General features: G+C 38.8%; 3 protein-coding genes and 1 long non-coding RNA gene across 7 annotated transcripts; 1 reads left to right on the top strand and 3 right to left on the bottom strand.

Annotated features, from left to right (window-relative positions):
• The first annotated feature begins 245 nt into the window (after window positions 1–245).
• LOC126595886 (uncharacterized) lies at window positions 246–3,319 on the top strand. 4 transcript variants are annotated; one of them, XM_050262280.1, is made up of 5 exons: window positions 246–546; window positions 1,515–1,788; window positions 1,904–1,993; window positions 2,356–2,426; window positions 2,718–3,319. In XM_050262280.1, the coding sequence occupies exons 2-5, from the start codon at window positions 1,699–1,701 to the stop codon at window positions 2,722–2,724; spliced, it is 258 nt and encodes an 85-aa protein (XP_050118237.1). In that variant the 5' UTR covers window positions 246–546; window positions 1,515–1,698; the 3' UTR covers window positions 2,725–3,319. The 4 variants fall into 4 exon arrangements, 3 of the variants coding, with proteins under 3 accessions (XP_050118237.1, XP_050118235.1, XP_050118234.1); XM_050262278.1 differs by lacking the exon at window positions 2,356–2,426 and having other exon boundaries at window positions 2,718–2,770; window positions 2,956–3,319; XR_007613742.1 differs by having other exon boundaries at window positions 1,515–2,426; window positions 2,718–2,770; window positions 2,956–3,319.
• On the bottom strand, window positions 2,009–2,719 carry LOC126595887 (uncharacterized). Its single transcript, XR_007613743.1, has 2 exons — window positions 2,557–2,719; window positions 2,009–2,451 (listed from the first exon to the last, which is right to left on the bottom strand). It is a non-coding gene; the product is annotated as an uncharacterized LOC126595887 (long non-coding RNA).
• A 1,348-nt stretch (window positions 3,320–4,667) lies between the features above and the next one.
• On the bottom strand, window positions 4,668–5,920 carry LOC126596534 (uncharacterized). Its single transcript, XM_050263154.1, has one exon. It carries the CDS (start codon window positions 5,802–5,804, stop codon window positions 4,914–4,916), a length of 891 nt encoding a protein of 296 aa, XP_050119111.1. The 5' UTR covers window positions 5,805–5,920; the 3' UTR covers window positions 4,668–4,913.
• Window positions 5,921–17,807: 11,887 nt separating this feature from the next.
• Window positions 17,808–19,598, bottom strand: LOC126596533 (probable inactive poly [ADP-ribose] polymerase SRO2). Its single transcript, XM_050263153.1, has 4 exons — window positions 18,841–19,598; window positions 18,458–18,702; window positions 18,190–18,341; window positions 17,808–18,094 (listed from the first exon to the last, which is right to left on the bottom strand). Exons 1-4 carry the CDS (start codon window positions 19,326–19,328, stop codon window positions 17,975–17,977), a joined length of 1,005 nt encoding a protein of 334 aa, XP_050119110.1. The 5' UTR covers window positions 19,329–19,598; the 3' UTR covers window positions 17,808–17,974.
• Window positions 19,599–21,221: the final 1,623 nt, after the last annotated feature.

A 21,221-nucleotide genomic window follows, 5' to 3' on the forward strand; every position in this document is an offset into this window, starting at 1 on the left:
TGCATTTAGGGGGAGGCGAAAATCGTAATCTAGTTGTATGGAAACGGTAAAATGCGTCACCTACTAACTTGATATCAAACTCAAAACAACTATAACAAGTTTTTGATCGTCATTTATGTGAGTTGAACTTGAGAATTCTTATTAATATATTGTAGTACTAGTTAGTTATATTATATTAAAAAAATATTGGAAGTGATACTTCTTGTCGCCCATCCACATTAAAACATGTGGAATGTTAACAACGCTCAAGAGGGGGTACAAAAAAGTTCCTCTGCAATCCGAACGGCAAGTCGATTAGCAAAAGGGCGGGAAACTTTTGGACCCGTACAGAAAAAAAGATGTGGGATGACCTTGCGTGCGGTGCTGTGGTGTATCAGCTCCACTTTAAGAGAAGGGTGGGTGATCGTGTGGTGTGTTCATCTATTTACAAATAGGACCCAATTCAGCCGAAAGCTTGACATATGAAAAGCATTGAACTGTTGAACTGTGAAGGGATGCGAAGCTGAAAACTTGCATAAGTTCATCTCTTTGCTATATAATTGATAGGTATGAAAAATCGCTTAAAAAGCTGAGTCCTTTTTGTTTATTTTTCCTTCACAATTTGTGGGCAATCAATAATTTCTGGATTTAATGGTGATATAGACGCCATTTTTCACAAAGGTTTCCGATTCCATGCCTAATGCCTTGGCTTTTTGCTGCTTTGGGGTTGTATTGTTGCGCCCCGCTCCCCCTTTCGAAATTTCAATACCCTTTTGGAATTGTAAAACCAAATGGTGCCTCTGGTATTGTTCGAAATTTAGAGTTAGTGTGGTATGATGGCATTGTTCTGTACTGCATTCTAGTCAGTAAAAGTTAATGGATGAGTAGGATACTTACCATGTCCTGTAGTGAAGATTGTTTATGTCAAATAGTAATATTTTCTGTGGAAGCATCAAACTATTTGGTGACTTGGAATTTTCTCTTTACTTACTTGTAATTGGAAAATAAATAAAGGGTGTCTATAAATGTGGTAATTTGGATTCACAGAAGGATGACTGAGGTTAATTGTGAATTTATAACTCGGCATTCGAGTCAATTAGTAATTACTCAAGGCATCAACAAAGAAATTATTGGTCATAAGACAAACATAAATGAGATTCCTCTCTTTTGATACTGTATGTACCTTGAACTGGGTGATATCGTAGACCTGAGGTGCCCGGAATGATGTTTGCATCACGAGGAACGGTTTTCAAATTGTGTTAGGATCTAAACTTTTATTATCAAACATCTGAAAATTTATTTGGATTGCTGAGAATCATTTGTTATAATGATTTCGTGTTTGTTTTGGGAAATCGTCTTACTTCCTCAATTTTTTGTAGCTTCAAATTGGTTTCAATCATGGTGACTGCAGTTTCTCACTCTGGTTAGAAAGCTATGGCAGAAATATATCAACTTCGATTTGGCAAAAGTTTAACATCTTTATGGATATTTTGTTTGTTTAGGATTGTCATATCAACTTCGATTTTTGTGTACAGCTCCAGGGGCATCGATGGGCGAAATCCTAGGTTGCCATCTTTGTGCTCAGTCGAATCTGGCAGCAGTTGCTTCGCATGTAATTTCCTGGTCCAAACTTTTTCAAGACAACTAGTGAATATCAGAATATCACGGTTCATTCTTTTACTCAGTGCTCTCCTTCTCCTGTAATCTCTTGCATAGAAAATGTGCCTCAAAGTTCTAATCTATCACAAATTACGGAAGCAAATACAGAACATGTTCAATCAATCTTCTAATAAATCAGCATCATCTGGGGTACTGCAAATGCTTGCTTTTCGTTTTGCAGTTTTACGTGTTTCTTGCAAAATCGGGACTTATTCTCTCTGCACCACTGATATTTGATAATTAATTGTTATACTTATTTTTTCAGTCAGCTCGTTTAATGGAATATTTCCTTGATCATGCTAAAGACAACACAGAGAAGGGTTTAGAAACCTGCAGGATTCTTGGCGCCTTTCTTGTAAGATTCACACTCTGGTTCTAAAAGCATTTTTCTTATTGCATAAGAAACTATCTTCAGATTTCCGGACAGTTTCTTCTGTCTCCGAATCTTGTTTAGTGAAACCCAATATCTCAGTTTCTCACCATTTGCAATCTCGAAATCAGTACGGTTGTGATTACTCTGGTCTTTTAGTCCATATGTACACATTCAAAATGTTATAAACGATCAAGAAGCTTTTGCCATACAAAACGAACAGTCACCTTTTCCGGTTGGATGGATCCATGTAGGTCATAATTATCTATTCTTCTGCTGCTTGCTTCCTCCTGTATCACTCTACACTTGACAGATTCTTGTTCACTTTGTTAACCATTTGTTTTCAGAGTCTCAGACACATCTTTCTCAAAGTTGTTTCATATCATCAGTGGATTGCCACACTCATTGTTCATATCAGGTACGGAACAGCCTCCGTTCTTTAGCTGCAAAATTTAATAGTCTCAGAATTTTAATTGGATTTCAAAATTAAGCATGCATAGGTTAGAAGAACTTAAAAATAAGATGCAGTAACATTATGAACTTCATACCATTTCCCATGTTGGCTTGTTCCGAATTACTCAGTTGCCTTCTTCGGTGTGGTTTTGTCTGCTTTGATTAGGAACCATGGGCAGCATTTTTATCTGGTTCCCCCGGTATGCTGTCCTCAGCGAAGTCCTATAACATTTCTCTTTCCAACTTTTATCTTCAGGTTATGATACCTGAGGCTTTTGCCATTGTCACGACTCCAACTGATACCTCAAGGTATGCAGCAACACTAAATACAAAGTTCAGTCGTTATGCTTTAAACAAAATTTGGCAATTTCATCGTCGTAGTGTTAGATTCAAAAGTCTTAAATGCTCAATCTCCTTCCATCTATATTTCGGCTCACAAGCTTTAGATGCTTTCTTCCATTCCCTTGGTGTTGTCCTTGCCTCTGTTCTTGTAGCATCTTCGATCTTCGACAACAATGGTAGCACCCTTGGTTGTGGCCATTAGTCTTTGCTATGCACGGCCATGCCACTCTGATGTTTTGACATTGACATAACAATTTCGGTCAGTTGGTGCAAAAGGGAATGAAGGGGAGAATGCAGTAATTTGGGAACGTATCTTCTCTGTTCACCAGTTTCCCCTTGAAAATTTGACCACTACGCCGAGCCGTCGCGTTGGTAGCGAAATAAGAATTCTATTGCATAACTAATTACGTATGCCAGTTGGATATGCAACTGCATCTGCACGACACCTTCCCGGAAAGAGAACGACGCTGCAGTTAAAACACATAGCTATGTTGTCATGTACGAGGAATTTTAGCCATTCAAGGCTCCCAAAAACGCATTTTGAACTCTGTAATAAAAATTGGACTTTCGTTTCACGTCCCATTAGGACTCTTGAGTCTTTCAAGGCTAAGTTTATCTCTGTATAAGCTTTGGCTCCCAATGTGAACTTAAGTTTCAATCAATAAGCAAACAAAACCTTTGAGATTTCTCTAAAATTATGGTGGACTCCAGAACTTGTTCTTCAAGGACTTACAATTGTAATCCTTGTTAGCTTCGTATTGCGTCAGTATCAATCTCTCTCATCACACGATAATGAATCTTGTATTGTATACGTTCTTAATATAAAAAAATGAAGCTTTCAAATACCGTATTTTATCAGGTTATTGCTTATTAAACATACGACTGTATGCAACGAGAGAGATTCAAAAGTCTATCATATCACTTTTAATGCTCAATAAATAGCATTTTGAAGCTTTACGTAACCTTGCCGGGTTGGATGCGGGAGTTTTAACTATGCTGGGTTGAAATACAATCACGGTGCCGGCTGCGTTAGTCCGTGGGGGTCCACGTGGCATTATTATAAAGCCGTCCACCCACACACGTGGTTTGTCTCTAGTCTTATTGGAAAAAATCATAACCAAGTAAAGGAGTGAAAACACATTGTTGGATTAGAACGTCACGATAACAATGTAAACACATTATTTTTTCGAGTTTAGACCACTTCTAGCCTTATTTATTCTTAACCACTCTTTTTACTTTAATTAAATCAAATATTGTTTGATTTTATTTAGCTCCTTACCAACTAATCATGTTTGATTATTATTATTATTATTTTCTTTTGATCAATGTTTAAATATTAGAATTTATGTTCTTAATCTTTGGTTTTACTCAAATTCTATGTAAGGGCTTACATCAAAAGCTTCGCCTTCGTGGATCATCATCATTTGCCAACTTACTCAAATTTCTAGCAAAATCCCCGTACTTTTTACTTTGTTTCGATTTAAGACAAATTGACATGTTTCAAAAAGTTAAGAAAGCTCAAAATCAAATTGAAAGTTGCGGGGTGCAAATCTAAAGAAGATGATTAAGTTAAGGACGCGTTGTTACTTTTGGAATTGGATCCTAGGGAAAGCCTCGGGATCCTCCTGATCGGACAACAAAGGCCGTTGGATTTTGATCCAACGACTACAATTATTATAACTTTTAGACGAATTCCCTGTTTGTAGCCGTTAGATCAAAATTTAACGGCCCATATTGTCCGGTCAAGAGGATCCCGAGGCATTGCCTCGGAGAGGATCCAATTCCGTAACTTTTCTCTATATACTGAACACAATCAAACGGTGTTTGACAAAAAAAGAAAAAAAACAAAAAACAAAACAAACGATGAACCTATTTAGAATTTTTCTTTCATTCTTAAACATTTAAACAAAATAAAAATAAGAATATGTTAATGATTTCATTATTATTCTTGTACATTTGGGAAAAAAAAATATTCTCATTTAAATACTTATATATAATTGTGGAATAGTCCATTTTTCCTAATACAAAGACCATTCTCTCCGTCGCCAATAATTTACAGAAATTAATTAAACAAATAAAAAAAGAAATAATTAAATGACCGCTGATCCCCTCAAAACGGATGGACGTTTCTGCTCAATCCGTTCACATTTGTGAAGAACCCAACCACCGGTCGATACGGCAAGTACGACCGCCGTTTGTCCCCCTCCTTCTTCTCTCTGTTCTTCACGTAATGCTTCTCGTGCGCAGACGACACCGTTTCGACTTTCTTAGCCTTCCCCTTTAACTTCTCCACCGTCTTTTGAATCTTAACGCTGCTCTTCTCATCCGCCGCCGATTCATGGCTCGGCTTCGGGCTCGCCGCGGACTTAGGTTTAAGGAAAACAAATGCGTCCTTTCCGTCGCTGTTGCTCCGGAGCTTCAAGTCCCTGACTCTCCACAGCTTCGACGACCCCGTGGAATTGCTCTTGTTCCGGAGCTCCACCGGCTTCCCGGACCACTCACAGTACGTTCCTTCCGGGACTGCTTCGAGCTCGTCCGACTCCGACGCCGACGACGACGGCGTGTCCCGTTCCTCGAAGAAGAGCTTCATCAATGGCGGCCGCAGAGACGAGGACGAAGCCGCTCCGGCTCTTGAAGCATCGCCGTCGTCAGCGTCGGCGAAGAGGAGATCTCGGTTGAAAATCGGATATACCGGCCGGAAGTGGCCGTTCTGGAATATATCCTCCGCGGAAATCGGCGACCCGTCGGCGTTCGTAGGGGCGAAAGAGAAATCGTCGTCGTTTTCGCTCTCGCATTCGCCGCCGCCGTCCATGATTTGAGCTTCTTTATCTTCCATTCCTGGCTTCTCAGCGTCCAAGAATTCGAAATCGCCGCCGGAACCGGCGACTTGGAGCTTGGAGCTGAAATTCGCAGAGAGCTGCGCGTACTCGACTTCGAAATCGTTCATGGAACCGTGGGATTCGAAGCTCGGCGACACGGGAAACACGGAAACCGCTTGCATTTCCAGTTTTGTTGGATCGAGAAATTGGGGTTGGGGTTTTTGAGGTTGGGAGAGAGAGGGGCAGCGGGTGTAATTAAGAAAGGTATTAAAGATTTGGTTAATTAATGATGGAAGATAAATGAAGTGGGGTTGGCTTATATATAAGAGGCGGGGCAGTATTGGTGGGTGGACCCACCAGATAAGGGTAGGTTTATAGGTCGCTGGGAGGCTTCGGATTCACACGGGACACGTGTTCATACTACGCGGATGATGTTGGAGGCAGCCATTTGTGAATTTGGTGGAATCTAGGGAAAAGGGATAGTGCTGTTGTAAGTTTCAAGTGAACATTAATTTGTAAGGTATCAGAGACTTTCGTACCGTTATTATTTTTTTGAAAATGGATTCTTGTCGATTACGTTTTTTAAGTATTATTTATATTTAATTTTAAATTTTAAATTTTAAATTTTAAATTTTAAATTTTAAATTTTAAATAAATTTTTATCACATAATATACGATAAATTATTACGATCACGAAATTTCTGGAATCCGGATCCTTCTCCTTTCTTTTTGTTGGGGATGGGGTTGACATGCGTGGGGAAGAAGAACGAAAATTCAAAGAGGTGGATGGTGGGGTGGGCTGTGGAGGATTGGATATTAAAAAGAGTTAGGTGGGGTAGCAGGAGGAAGGGACACGTCATGGGTGAAGTAATGAATGCTAATGTGATTGGGGCTGTGACTTGCTTGGCAATTCCGGGATCTTACCTTCATCTCCTTACCAAACAACAACAAAATAATAGTATTTCAAAAAAAAAAAAAAAACAACAACAACAACAAAATAATACTATTTTTTTGCTTTTTTGGCTTTTGGTTTTTTGAGTAATTGAGAAAAAGAAAAATATATTTGGTACGATTCGTTGGTGTAGCTGGAACTTGGGCAGAAAGTTTTCTGGGGAATGAAAAGTGGAAAAGTCCAAATTTGTGAGATGGTTGAAAAAAGCGAAAAGCAAAAGCCGGTTTATGAATCTGCCAAAATCTGACCTGATATTTTCCATCCATCTTCAACATCAATACATAATTAACAATGGTATTAACTTAATTACATCAAGTGGTTCAATGGTAAAGATGCGAATTCCGGCTTTAAAAAGATGTTTTAGATTCGAGACTCCAAGCTGATGAGTCTGCTATAAAATACCTGCATCATTTCACCTACATTCTCATTTGCTTCAACATATTGAGTACCAGTTACACCACTAACATGGTGTATCGGTACTCTATATTTGTTTTCTTTTTTCCCTTATTAAAAGCTAGCTCTTATACAATTGAAAAAAAAAACATTGTGCTTTGAATATTTTACAATGCACCTTAGTTTATGTGTTCGCCTTGACAATGAGACAAAAACATTTGCATTTACATTTATATTGGTTGGGTACGTGTAAGAATACATGGTGGTCACCTGAATAATAAGCATGGTTTATAGATGTATTGCAATAAATGATACGTATATAAATAATGGAGGCGAATATGTGACACTACTTTTTTTAAAGAATTTTTACGTACATTTTGTTTGAGGCTTTCTTCGTAATACATTTCAACAACCCAAACTGTATATCTTTTAGGTATACCCTAAAAAATCATGTCCACCAAAATTATCTAAATTTGAAACCATATGACTGCTAGATTAAGGGTTTAGGGTTTCTTTGTGAAACCGTATTCGTTCATTTTCTTCATTAGAGATAAAAGTCTAAATGGTTTTGGATTTGTCTAATTTTTTGTAAAGATGATCTATGAATGATGTTCTAAAAGAGATTGTTTGGATCGTTAAAATATATTACGGTCTGAGTCCCACAATAACTCGTGTAAAAAATTATATAATAAGTAGTGCCACAGATCTGAACCCATAGAGAATAATTCAACTTTTATTTAATTTTTTACATCATGAAAGTGGTTCTTAATTACATGAGTCCGAATCAATACATGTATTTGGATTAGAAGAAGGGGGGAGGTGGTGGTGAACGTACGTCATGCATGAATGATCAGTTTCTTGATTCTACGTTACCCTCACATTCTTCTGGAATTTCAGTCCTCATCGTATAAAAATGAAGGCGTCACGACTTACCATCTCTACCACGTGAGATATCGACTAAAAAATAATAGTATGAAATTCTAATCTTTCTAGATGCCCACTTGCTTATAATTATCAACTCCTCATCCCTTATGGATTAAGGTTTTTTAAGGGTTTCTGACTTTCCGGTCACGAGAGGGCTTCATAGTATAGGTCAAAACCCCTCTTCTTCTCATCTTAAGCTTTGACAAACAATATACAGCTTTTTTTGGGGTTGCTTTATTTTTTTTATTTTTTTTTATAAGCAATTTCTTAAAAAAGTCGAGGCCTTAATTGTGTTTGGTAAATTAAATTTTTTTATTTTTTTTTGTCAAATGATGAGCCAAAAACAGTAGAAAGCAGAAGGAGCTTTACACATGCTTCACAAAAAAACTTTTTCTTTTAATTGGAGGCAAGTAAACAATACCAATTAATGAAATTTTCATATTGACAATTATGCCCCTATCTTTTTTTTTGGCTAAAAGCACTTTTAGCAGTATAGTTTACCAAATATTTACCTGCTTTTTTTTTTTAAAAAAAATCTGTTAACTTTCACATTACAACAAAAGCAGTTTTGAATAAAAACACAACAATTCCAAATTGGCCTCTAATCTTTTTATGATGGATCAACACATCAACAACAAAATTATGCCGTCATAATTAATTTAACCGAAACTAAATAAATATCGAATTCACCACGCACACAAATATATATGTTATATATCCTCGCTTTCATAAGAGTTGAATAATACTAAACAATATTGTTATTTGGTCATACAACTCACTAAGCACATAATTAATGGTGTACTAAGTTATTAACAGATAAAATATACAAGTTTGGACCGACTGGGTCAGTTCCTTAATCCTTGATGTGCAAGAGACTTGTGACCCAGGCAACAAACCCCCTCGACCAATCCGACATTGTGGACTGGTGGATGCTCGTTTACTATTTCGAAAGTCGTACCGAAGCACATACAGCTCACACAACACAAAACACAAACTTAGCACAACTTGATGTGTGATTAGATAGGTCCCATTTGGTCCAAGTTTTGGCGCAGCAAAGCAGAATCCAACCATGCCAGCAGTTTTTGGGATGAAAAAAAGAAGGTTCCAATATCCATGGAAAAATTGACTTTACGCGGGTCAATCATTCATCACATCTTTTACTAGCAGTATACGCCCACAAAAAGAAGATAAAAATAATAAAAAATTGTTCATCTTGTTTCAACGAAAGCAAATGAACTAATTGAGTAGTTGCAAATTGTCAAGGAAAATTAGAAACAAGTTAGGCTATATGCCAAACTTCCATCTAGAAAATGTTTACTAGAAATTAAGTTATTAGGTCACTAAGCTTGGTTTCATACTTTCATTTAGCGATTATGTACTATATATAAGTCTATTGATATTTATTTATTTATTTATTTTTAACTTGAAAGAGTTTTTATAGTCAGATCTCTTAACTATTGTCCTCATCGTACTCCAACCATATATCTACTAATATATATGTCAGGTAATTTGCTGGACGAGAACATATTTCACACCTAGGTTTAAAGTCTATTTCTTACGATAATTTTATTTGGTGGTCTAATGGTGAAGCTAGGAATTTTTTAGTAGGTGGGCTATATCTTAAAAATTTCCATCTTTATAAACAAAGGAACTTGGTACTATATTTTTCATAGTATCAGCTAACTTCAGAAAATTTTCACAAAGTGAGCCAATAATTTTTCGTTATTAAAAAATACGTGGTAAAATTCAAACAAATCCAAACTTGAAACATATATGTACAAAAAGCAATGAGAAAAAGGATGTAAGAAAAACATATGGTTTGTAAACTATTATATAATTTTATATATAATTAAATTGAGAGAACTAAGATTAGTAACTAAATATATGGTCGGCCACATTTAAAAATCAATGAAAATATATGTAAAATTTTATTTTTTCACCTAAAATTACATGGGCTATACCCCACGGTAGCCTTTAATGTGGCTTCACTAGTGATCTGATCATATAAAACTAGTCACATTATTGACTGCATATAAATTCATTATTATCTGTGAGAGTCATATGTATTAAGAAGGTGATTAACAATGTAACTAATTGTCTTTTTAGCCAAAATGGTCTTTGAGATTGACATAACACTTCACTTCGATCATTGAGATTTAAAATCAATAGAAGTGGTTCTTGAGTTTGTCCATCATCAATCAGTTTGGTCATTCTATGAAATCTCAAGGACCAAAGTGAGGAGTTATACCAATCTCAATAATCATTTTGGATAAAAAGCCAAATTAATTTTGTGCATCTAAATATAATTACATAAGCACTTTAACCAAAACAGGCTATAAAATTTTACCAAAAAAAAAGGCAATAAAATTGGGCTGAGTAAATGAAAGACGGGCCCAATAAGACAAATCAATTTTGGGCCAAATAATCAAGAAATCGCAGGTGGGGGGAAGGCCTAAACAAAACCATTACGCTCGCACTTCTCCATTTCTGTTGACAATTTATTTATTGTTTTTCCTTGAGGTGATTTATTTATACGGTATATTGTTTTGCAAACAAATATTTTTTTCAATACAATGGTATATTTATTTGACAAAAGAATACAATAATATATTTATAAAAATATTTGAATTAAGTGGCACAATAAACTTGTCAAAATGATGTAATACCTGCAAGTTGTGAATAATCTCATGTTTAGAATTTTTTGTTTCAACTCACTGCGTTATGAGTTTAACCACTCAGTTTTCTTCTTAATATTAATAAAAAATTAATGTAAAATATGAACTAAATTACACAATAAACCAGCCATAATAGTATATTAACCAACTGGGAATCCACGAAAATAAAACGCAAACTCTTTTCACTTGCAAGTAATTAAATAGTGATATATTTAGCACAAAGAGGCAATAAAAATTAAAATAGCCAATAATTTAGTAATTTAAACTGTGATAACAAAAATCCTCCTCTGGTAATAATCTCTCTGACTCTGACTGATTCGAAAATAATGTATCGTTCACTAAAATCTTTTGATTGCACCAAAGCGGGTGAGTGACGGACTGAGTGAGCGAGGAGGAATCACAAAGAGAAACCCTGACGGAGTTTTGAGTTTATTGGCGGATTTTGCCGAAACACGTGTTTGGATTCATCACTGCATATTTTAATCTCCCCCCATTTTTCCATCTTCTTCTTCTTCCTCTGTTACCTTGTTGCAGCATTCCAGGCCTTCCTACCGTAAGCTTCAATTTCTGCGTTTTTTTCATCCATTTTAATCACTGAATTTGCTTTATTATTGGGTTTAATTTGCAAATTAATTAGCTTTATTTTATAATTTTTGTCTGTGTGATTTTTAATTTTGTAAGGAGCAAAAGCAGGGGGAGTTTGATTGTTGATGACGTACTAGTACAGTGAAAAATGCCATGGAATTTTTACCCAAAAAGGACTTTCCGGTGAACCCAAAAGACTACAAATAGGATGTTATTCAGAGAGAAGTGCAGACATTGATCTTGATTGACCACCCGAATCTGCTGAAGGCGCACTGCTCTTTCACTGCCGGCAGTAGCCTCTGGATTGTCATGCCTCACGTGGCCTCTGGATCGTGCCTAAGTGCCTTCACATTATGCAATTTGCCCATCCTGATGGTTTCGAGCTGCCTGTTATCGCTACATTGTTGCATGCGGCTCTCAATGCTCTTGCTTATCAGCAGTACAAAGGACACTTTCAAAGAGATATTAAGGTATATTAAGATCACTCAGACTGGTATTTGTGTTATCGGTTTTTTGGGCTCTTCATTTGGACACATTTGTGAGATTAGCCTTTTGGATTTAGCTTACTACTATTTGCGTAACTGGGATAAATGTTAAATACAAGTGTTGGTATATGTACAATTAGGGCTAGCCATGAGCAGTTGCATTTGTGCATTGTACATTTGATCATCCACTTGTTTAATTGCATTTATTACACGCCCGCGCATGTGTATGTATAATTTCTCTACAAAGCCGAGTTTACCAAATGTATCCTCTTAACTCTCTGTGAAAAATGGTTTTTGCTATGTTTGTGTGATCAGCGAGCTTGTTCGATACTGGCAATAGACAACATGCAAGAAAAACGTTTGTTGGAACTCCTTGCTGGTGATGGCCTGAACCTCCATATCTTGATATTCTCTATTTGACTATTGGGAATTATTTCGAACACATATTATGTTCGAGTTGGTCCTGGAACTCCTTGCATTTCATATTTAACAGTGCGACCTTTTTTCACAGGATGGCTCCAGAAGTTATGCAGCAATTGCATGGATGTGACTTTAAGTGAGTGGATGATTTGTTTACAGTTTGTCATGCAAGAATACTTATTGATGTGTATAGTTGATGAACTCGAATTTCATTTCTTTGAGCTTTCTCTAACGTTAACTTGTCGTTCAAATCCTGGCGGGGTCTGTTATTCGTATCCAAACAGAGCAGACAACTGGTCGTTTGGGCTAACAGCACTAGAACTTGCTCATGGTCATGCTCCGTTTCCCATATTCCAGTCCTAAGGTATGGTGGTCTATAATATTTGTACCATACTTAGGGTCTCCGTATTTTGATCTCGTATAAATACTCGAGAGACTTAAATGTAATTATGTAATAAAGAAAAGGGCAAATGTGTAATAAGTGAGAATCCCTTATTCTATAAAATAACTCATCACCCTCACAATTAGAGGAGGCCAATTTCTTAGGCCATGGAAGGACTCTCTCACCCTCAGAAACTCTCTCCATCTCTCTCCCTCACAAACAGAGAAATACATAATCACTGTGGACGTAGCCCAAACATTGGGGTGAACCACGATACATCTTGTGTTATTTACATTTCTTGCAGATTCACGGTCGGATTTACGTTGTTGCAAGACCTCCGGTTTTATGCATCAACATTTGGCGCTGTCTGTGGGAATTGACACGAAAAGCTATGTCGTTTCTTTTTCATTTTTTTATCTCACCACCGTGAATCTGCAAAAAACCTAGCACGCCAAAAGCAGAAAACATGATAACCAAAACTCTGAAGGTCTCCTCCGCCCTGCTCTGCTTCTTCTTTCTCAGCTGCCACCACTTACTCTGCCATACACAAGCTTTGTGTTTGCTTTCTTTTTTTTTTTGGCATTCGCTTTCCATCTTTCTTGTTCCTAACCACATAAATTGAGTCTGATTGTTACCCACCGACAAAGAGGAATTGAATCTCAATTTTAACACCCAAAACCGAAACCAAATTCAATTCCTAAATTTGTATCCAAGAATTTGATCCACAACATGTGTCTGTCTCAGATTTTGAATCTTTGATCGATGTGGATCGCATTCTAAAAACCACACTTTGAAGCTTCGACCTTGACAGCGAAACCAAGGACGCAAATTTGCCGATGAATGAGTGTTACAATGGACGTGGGCCCTCATCATCTTCGTATCGGTGCTGGTACAATCCGTACATGGCGGTACCGAGAAATCTGGCGGGGGACGCTGGGAGGCTGCCGAGGGACGAGGAGAATGCCAATGAGGACTATTGGTCCACTGGCAAGAAGCTCAAGTCTGAAAGGTTTCCACTTTCGCGGTGGGAGCTCGTGGCGGCTCTCACTGTTGTCGTGGTCTTCTATACCGGCCTTTCCTGCGTCTACCTGACCATGCCCGCCGCCGAGTACGGTAAACTTAAACTACCTCGCACCATTGTCGATCTTTGCCTTCTCAAGTTGTAGCCGTTGATCCGCAACCTGGAAACCGACGGAGCCCCACCCTTCTCCGAATTCTCCTTCGCCAGCCAATCAATCCACTTAAATCATTTATTGAGGAAAAAGAAGACCATTTCTATCCCTCAGACCCTCTCTGAAACCCCAAAATTTCCCAAGCCAAAGCTCTTGATCTGTGGCGTTCGATTCCAGGGACTGATTTTTTTTTCCTTTTAGGGTTTTAGGGTTCTCGGCTCCGTCAAGGCTGACGGGGATTCCTCATAATCCCAACAGAGAAGAGGAAGATTGGTATCACTATCACCGTCACAGACGCCAAGGTCGAGCTATAAGTCGGTGCGAGATCTGCGATCCGGGGATTCGAATTCGACAAACAGGCATGATAAGGAAAAGGGTGTCAGTGTGCATGTCCTTATGCCTTGCAGGCCATTGAGTGAAGACGAAGTGAGGGAGTCCTTGTGCGTTGCAAGCGATTGCGTCATAGGAGCCTCTGGTATACGTGCTACCTGTGTCATCCAGCCAATCGATATGATCAAGGTGAGAATTCAATTGGGTCAGGGATCAGCTGCCCAGGTCACCAGGACCATGATTAAAGAGGAAGGTGTTGGTGTTTTGTCAGCAGCCGTCCATGACACGCGGTGGCGTTAATGCTGTCGGTGAGGCACGTGTACGAGATCACGAAGGTGAAGCAATCCGACCCGTATTGCCTGCACATGCCATTGGAGCCCATTTCTGCTCAGAATCAGAAACAATGGGGTGATGTCGAAAAGGCTGTCAAAGCAGCTGTCACTTTAAGGAATATTGCCCTTAATCATGGCATCCAACCACATATCCAAAGCAGTCGCTCATGGAGAAAAGCCGAGACAGGAAAGCAGAAAACAAAATAAAAGAAGAAAGCAAAAGCAAAGAAAAAAAGGAAAGCAAAAGCAAAGCAGAAAACAAAAGCAAAAGCAAAAGCAACGCACCAACGATCTGCAACTGTCGAAGCTTTTGTGTCGAAACCTTTGTTTTGAATGATGTAATTTATTTTTCTTACCTTTCGCAGACATCTATATAAACCCCATCAGAGGGTAAAAAAAAAAAAAAAAAAGGGCAAAGCCCAAAATAAATGGGTTGGAATGTTGTGTAGAGGGCGAAAGCCCAAAAGCCCTAAATAGCACCAACCAGGTGATCAAAAGTACGTCCAGTACTCCAAAACTATTCGGCAACCTGCCGTTATTACCACCAACCAGGTGATCAAAAGTACGCACAGTACTCCAAAACTATTCGGCAACCTGCCACTATTACCACCAACCAGGTGATCAAAAATACGTTCAGTACTCCCAAATTATACATGAGCATTACTCATGTCAATCATACATAAACATTCATGAGCATTACTCATTCAATCATACATAAACATTCATGAGCATCACTCATGTCAACATTCATGAGCACCACTCATGTCAACATTCATGAGCACCACTCATGTCAACATTAATGAGCATCACTCATGTCAACATCCATGAGCATCACTCATGTCAATCAACATAAACATTCATGAGCATCACTCATGTCAATCAGCTTCAGAAGCTTCATTTACAGAGCTCTAGCTTCAAAAGCTTCATTTACAAAAGCTCTAGCTTCAAAAGCTTCATTTACAGAGCTCCAGCTTCAAAGCTTCACCTACAAAGCTTCAGTGCAAGGTATACAAATACCACCTCTGAACAACCGCCACTTCGGCCCATACATGGATTTAATTTGAAGTCTCCAGTCAACAGATGCTATTGACCGAAGACTTGGGGGATTACATTATGTACCATATTAGGCCTCAACTGGGCCTCATAAAAAATACTAGGTGGACTTAGCCCATTATTTATGTACTGAGGAGCGAGCCCTTATTCTATAAAAGAGACTCCCTCACTTTCATTAGAGAGCACCCATCACTTATATATTGAGGAGCGAACCCTTATTCTATAAAAGGGACTCCCTTACCACCATTAGAGAGAATCGCCGCCTACTGAGCAACCGTCTCGCCGCGAGCATCAACTCTAGCCTATTATTCATGTATTGAGGAGCGAGCCCTTATTCTATAAAAGGGACCCCCTCACCATCATTAGAGAGCATCGCCGCCTACTGAGCAACCGTCTCATCGCGAGCATCAACTCTAGCCCATATTTATGTATTGAGAAGCGAGTCCTTATTCTATAAAAGGGATTCCCTCACCTTCAAACGCCACAAGCCGAGCCAACAAAGGCAACATAAGCCACAAGCCGAGCAGCCTTGCAACATGTGCTACATCTAGTTGAGCTTCATTTCACATTGAGCGCCGCCTTATATGGAGTATTCAGCTGTAGACGACATCTAGTTATTTCGGCCCACACATGGACTGAATTTCAAGTCTCCAGCCAAAAGACTCTTGATTGAAGACTTGGGGGACTACTGTTTGTACCATACTTAGAGCCTCCGTATTTAGATCTCGTATAAATACTCGGATGACTTAAATGTAATTATGTAATAAAGGAATGGGCAAATATGTAATAAGTGAGGATCCCTTATTCTATAAAAGGACTCCTTACCCTCACAATTAGAGGAGGCCAATTTCTTAGGCCATGGAAGGGCTCTCTCACCCTCAGAAGCTCTCTCCATCTCTCTCCCTCACAAACAGAGAAATACATAATCAATGTAGACGTAGCCCAAACATTGGGGTGAACCACGATACATCTTATGTTATTTACATTTCTTGCAAATTCACGGTCGGATTTACGTTGTTCCAAGACCTCCGGTTTTGTGCATCAACATATAACATTCAATGTCATAAGTTCTCATGGAGCATGAGTTATTTTAACAATCTACCAGCACATGCTTAAGGAAAAATTAATCTTTTAGTACGCATCTAGAGAGCTTTTAACTCACCTTCTAATTTCTTTAAGCGTTTATCATTATAAACCTTCAATAAATCATCTTCTCTCCCTCTAAATTTTATATTGATTGAATAATTGTTTGGTTTTTGCGGATATTCATGAAGCAATGGCACTGCTGTGATAATTCTTATTGATGTTTCCCTTCAGGACACTTCGAACGGCTTCACTATCCCTTCTGTAATTGGTACATCCGCTTCCATTATTCCTGCACTCCATTGTATTTTGCAGAAACACACCATGCAAAAGGTGCACATTGAATCTCATGTGTACGGCTTCTGCAACAGAGGAGTCTTAGAATCCCATGTGATTAGTATTCAACAAAGGCGTGCGAGATTTCTTCTATTGTTTCCAAGAAGCATGCTCCGTTCAATAATCTAATCTTATTTCGAAATCCTTGTTTGATGCTCTTATCAGAATTGACAAACTTGTCGAAGTGTTGCAGATACGGAGAACGAAGAATGCCAAGGTTTGTACCCGTTACCGGACTTCTCCTGGTTGTCAACGCGCACCCCTCTGTTAATATGCTTTTCCGATACTCTGTGATGAAACCGGTGTTCCCAAATTTCAATAATAACAGCGTGCGAAGATGTTTAAAGACCTAATCATCGTTGTAATTGATAAAGAGTAGGAGTTTGTCTCAGCAACACAAAATGAGGGTTTCGGTCGTTATATATAGGACTTGACCAGACATCCCACGGCACGAGCTGACGACAATCACGGGGTATATTGGCAGTCTAATTTTCATGAACACGCTAAATTTGCGAGGGCTTAGTCATTGTAATAATAAAAAGTCATTTGTATACTAATCTTCTGTTCTTAATTGGTTTTTACTTTTTACATCTCCCTTCTCTTCCTTCTGTGAAAGGCAACGGATTTCTCATCTTATTTTTTAAATTGATAAGATCTAAAAGTAAGACTTTGAAAACTTTGATTTTTAACGATAAAAACAAAATAAAAGATAAAATGAACAGTACCATGATTGACTTCTTAGTGTGATTTTTCGTTAAAATGAACAGTACCGAAAACTTTTCGTTAAAGTTTTTATATTAATATTTAAAAGCCGACTTTAAATTATAGAATAAATATATATTAAAAAAAGTTCCACAAAGTGAATTGCTGGGGCCATAGACCCTAGAGGGGGTTATTGAGCTTGCTGATCAAGCAACTCAGGCGGCCGAAGCCGAAAAGTCAACAAAAAAGGGTCACGTTGTCATTCACACTGCTGAATAGAACCCCAAGTTGCACTCTCTTCGCATATTGCCAATTCAAAGTCGGTCACAGCCACATATGAAGAAACAACCAGAAACCACCATTTTTGAGAACCAATCTGTATATTTCGATTTCGATTTCGTTACACTGCAAATCAACGGGAATTGATACAATGAAGCAAACAAAAACCTTTGGTTGACTGTCTGTCTAAATCGTCTCTAAATCTGTGTATCCGAAAGTAAGGCCCTAAGTATTGCTCACCAAACAACGTTATGCATTTGCCCTGGCACCAATCTGCCTCTTGACAGATTTGATCACTCCAATCAACAGCCTGTCACCGGCAATCTGCCTCACCCTCTGTATCAGCTGCGGGCGCGTTACCTTGTTCGCCTGCAAAATCAATCGAAAAGTTCGAAATGAAGTGATCATGCTGTCATGATTGATGAAGATTAAACATGAGAAACAGAAAATGTCATAGAACTTACTCTGAATTCGTTGTGACAAGCAACAAGCAATTGCATTTTCTGAGGAGGCAAGAACTTCGAGAGAATGGACATCAGAGCAGGGAAGCTCATCCATGGAGATGTGGGGGGTTGTCTCAAAGCACTCTGCTGCGCAGTTGGAACACCTGAAACAACTGAACATACAAAAGCAGGGTTAAATCTCATTTCGAAAACCCGAAATCTCCACCAAACAACCAAACAAAGAACACAAACCAAATTACCAATTCGAATTTCCAATTGAGCTACTAACCATTAGGGAGAGTGTTAGGAGCCTTGAAGCTGACCACATAGCAAGGATAAATGTGAGAGTTCATGATAGCACTCCAAACAACATATCTTCTCGGATTTACCAGATTATCCACTCCAGTGTCCACCTCCTTGCAGCTCGGTTGAGATTGCTTAGAGCCCGGCGCCACCATTTCCGCCTTCCCCAATATCACACGGCACAGCAAGATGTGCTTCAGCCCACTTTCATCCACAGCCGACGACAATGCTCTACACAAATGTCAATACAATCCATCAAATTTTCGATAAAAATGGAAGGTTTCGATTTTAAAGATGTGAATTTCTCAAAGATCAAACAGAAACAAGAGTTGGGTACAAATCAAAATCCCCTGAAAATCAAAAAATTACCCATCACATGAAAATTTGGCAGGAATCATATGAACACCTACACCGTATGACACTTCATTTGGGACAGGCTCTCTGCACCGATTGAAACCATGGACCAAAACATCACAAACCTCCTGCTTCGATCCGCCATACCAAGCGTACTTAACGTTGGCGTTGCCGCCGCACTTACTTGCCACCGCCTGAGAGAAAATCTTGAACGACTCAAACCTCGCCTTCCTGGTCGGATCGGAGCTCAAGTTCTTGTGCACCGCCACAATATTCGTGTCCCTCCCGGCCAATCCCATGCCCGAAACAAAGCTCTTCTTGATGATCTCGTGCTCTAAACTCTCGTCGTCCACCCGTATCATCCCGCTCCGGGTGAAAACACCAAACCTATCCGATACGGCGGCGTTCGAATCGCCGCAATCGGACCCGGAATCCAAAATTTCTTCGTCATTATCAATAGTCATCGAGATTTGGTCTTCGAATTCAAACTGATCCGTCGACATCGCTCCTACAAACTTACGAATTAAGCGATCGGATCAGCGAGAAATCGAAAGACAAATAACTACAAACAACTCTGTATACAAAAATTTTCAAAAAAAATTCATATATCAAAGAAGCAAGAAACGGTTCAAGATCTCAGAATCCGGGACCAAATAGATCAGGAAAGATTAAATCTTGGAGATATTTATAGGAGATTTGTGGCGATTTAGAGTTTTGATTTATGGCGGAGTTGCCGTGCCGCGCCGTGTATAAATAGTCTCGGACCCTGAGGCGGTGGGAACTTTTCGTAGCCCTTGGGAAATAAGAATTTTGAACTTTATGAATTGTCTATTTTGCCCCTCTGCAGATTATGCATGCCGCCCGAGAAGTGACCGTTGTGCGTGCCGTTGGAGGGGTATTTTAGGAATATGGGGGGGGATTGGTGGGAGGGTGGTTTGGTAATTTTCTGAATTTAACGCAAGTCATGCAGGAAGTGGCTTTTGTCGTCCGCTTTACTTTCGAAGCAAGTTTTCCTGCTCAGATTTGGATTTAGGCTTCCTAATTGCGTAAGGAAATATTTAATAAAATAAATAAATAAATAAAGATAAAGGTGAATTAAATTCGATTGGGCCAGGACATGCATTATTTACGGGTGGGTCCATGGTCCAATTGGGACGTGGGCTTGTGGAGTTGCTTGAATTCGGTGCACGTGGGTACCTCAATTACAGAATATGTATTGTCGTGTGCACGTGACATGTCTTCATCTTTTCTTTGGTTCCAAGCAACAAGGGTTTTAAATTGCATATGGCATTTTTGTGCTATTTGAGGTAAAAGGACTCCCTGAGTGAATTGACTTTAAAAAATTCTTATTAAATCGCTTAAGTAGTGCAGTGTTTTAGAGGTCAAATTGTTAATGGTAGTAAGAACACATCAACTATCAAATTATAAAAGAAAATCACCTGTTCACAATTCATGTCGGATGTAGTTAGGTCTTTAAGAGTTTTTCGTAATCTTCAAAGCGGTGTTTAAGTGTTACGACATGATGCACATTTAGATTGCTAAACACAATCTTCCCCAAATTCGCCCATTGTTCTACAAGTTCTACTTGGCAATATGCCCATAACAGAGCCGATCTTCAGGGAGTACAGATTGACACCGGATAATGGAGATCAAAGAGAAACTATAGCTGAACACTCAAATACAACTCATCACTCTAAGGAATCCACCAAAGAGATAAGAGTTTAGGGAGAGGAGAATGATTCATTTCTGTACATGAATAAGGGTTTTAAATAGTCTAGGCATGGAACAACCTTCCATGAATAGGTTAACCTTATTAATGATCATACATAACCATGACTTAAAACTATGCATGAACTGATTTAATACTAATCGTGAACATTGAACAAACTTTTAATTAAATATAATGAAAGCACCATCTAATAATTAGACGAATCTAGATTCGGTGCCAGTGGTGCCATTGCACAGGACCCTCAAATCGGAAGGGCCCTCGATTTTTCATTTTTGCATGCATATATGTATATATTTGAATGTGTAGCTAGTTTACAAATTGAGTTGTTAGCGCAGGTGGCTCTTTGGATAGTAACCATTCACAACTGCAATCTTATAACAACATTATCTTCCCTCACTTAGCAAAACGAAGAAGAAAAAACACCATCTTTCCTAAAAAAAGGTAATATATTAACTACTTTTCTAACAATTATTGAAGGAAGAATCCTTAAAGAAACTGCCAGCTCGTCATATTGGCCCCATCTGGACGGGGACGACGGGCGGGGTGTGGCAACAAACACATTCACCACCACGACCCCGATACGGGTCCTGCTCGATCCGACTGGCACGACTTGGGGGTGACACAAAAGCATTACCCACCATCCCGTTTAGGTTGCGCGGTAACCCGA

The sequence above is a fragment of the Malus sylvestris genome, chromosome 13 (genome assembly GCF_916048215.2).
Source record: "Malus sylvestris chromosome 13, drMalSylv7.2, whole genome shotgun sequence".
Classification (NCBI taxonomy): domain Eukaryota; kingdom Viridiplantae; phylum Streptophyta; class Magnoliopsida; order Rosales; family Rosaceae; genus Malus; species Malus sylvestris.

Coding starts and splice junctions, on each gene's coding strand:
- LOC126595886 (XM_050262277.1), top strand. CDS start 1,699: ATGTGCCTCAAAGTTCTAATCTATCACAAATTACGGAAGCAAATACAG. Junction 1,789..1,903: donor ATAAATCAGCATCATCTGGG/GTACTGCAAATG, acceptor TTATTTTTTCAG/TCAGCTCGTTTAATGGAATA. Junction 1,994..2,717: donor GGATTCTTGGCGCCTTTCTT/GTAAGATTCACA, acceptor TTTTATCTTCAG/GTTATGATACCTGAGGCTTT.
- LOC126596534 (XM_050263154.1), bottom strand. CDS start 5,804: ATGCAAGCGGTTTCCGTGTTTCCCGTGTCGCCGAGCTTCGAATCCCAC.
- LOC126596533 (XM_050263153.1), bottom strand. CDS start 19,328: ATGTCGACGGATCAGTTTGAATTCGAAGACCAAATCTCGATGACTATT. Junction 18,703..18,840: donor GCCAAATTTTCATGTGATGG/GTAATTTTTTGA, acceptor ACATTTGTGTAG/AGCATTGTCGTCGGCTGTGG. Junction 18,342..18,457: donor TCCTAACACTCTCCCTAATG/GTTAGTAGCTCA, acceptor TTGTATGTTCAG/TTGTTTCAGGTGTTCCAACT.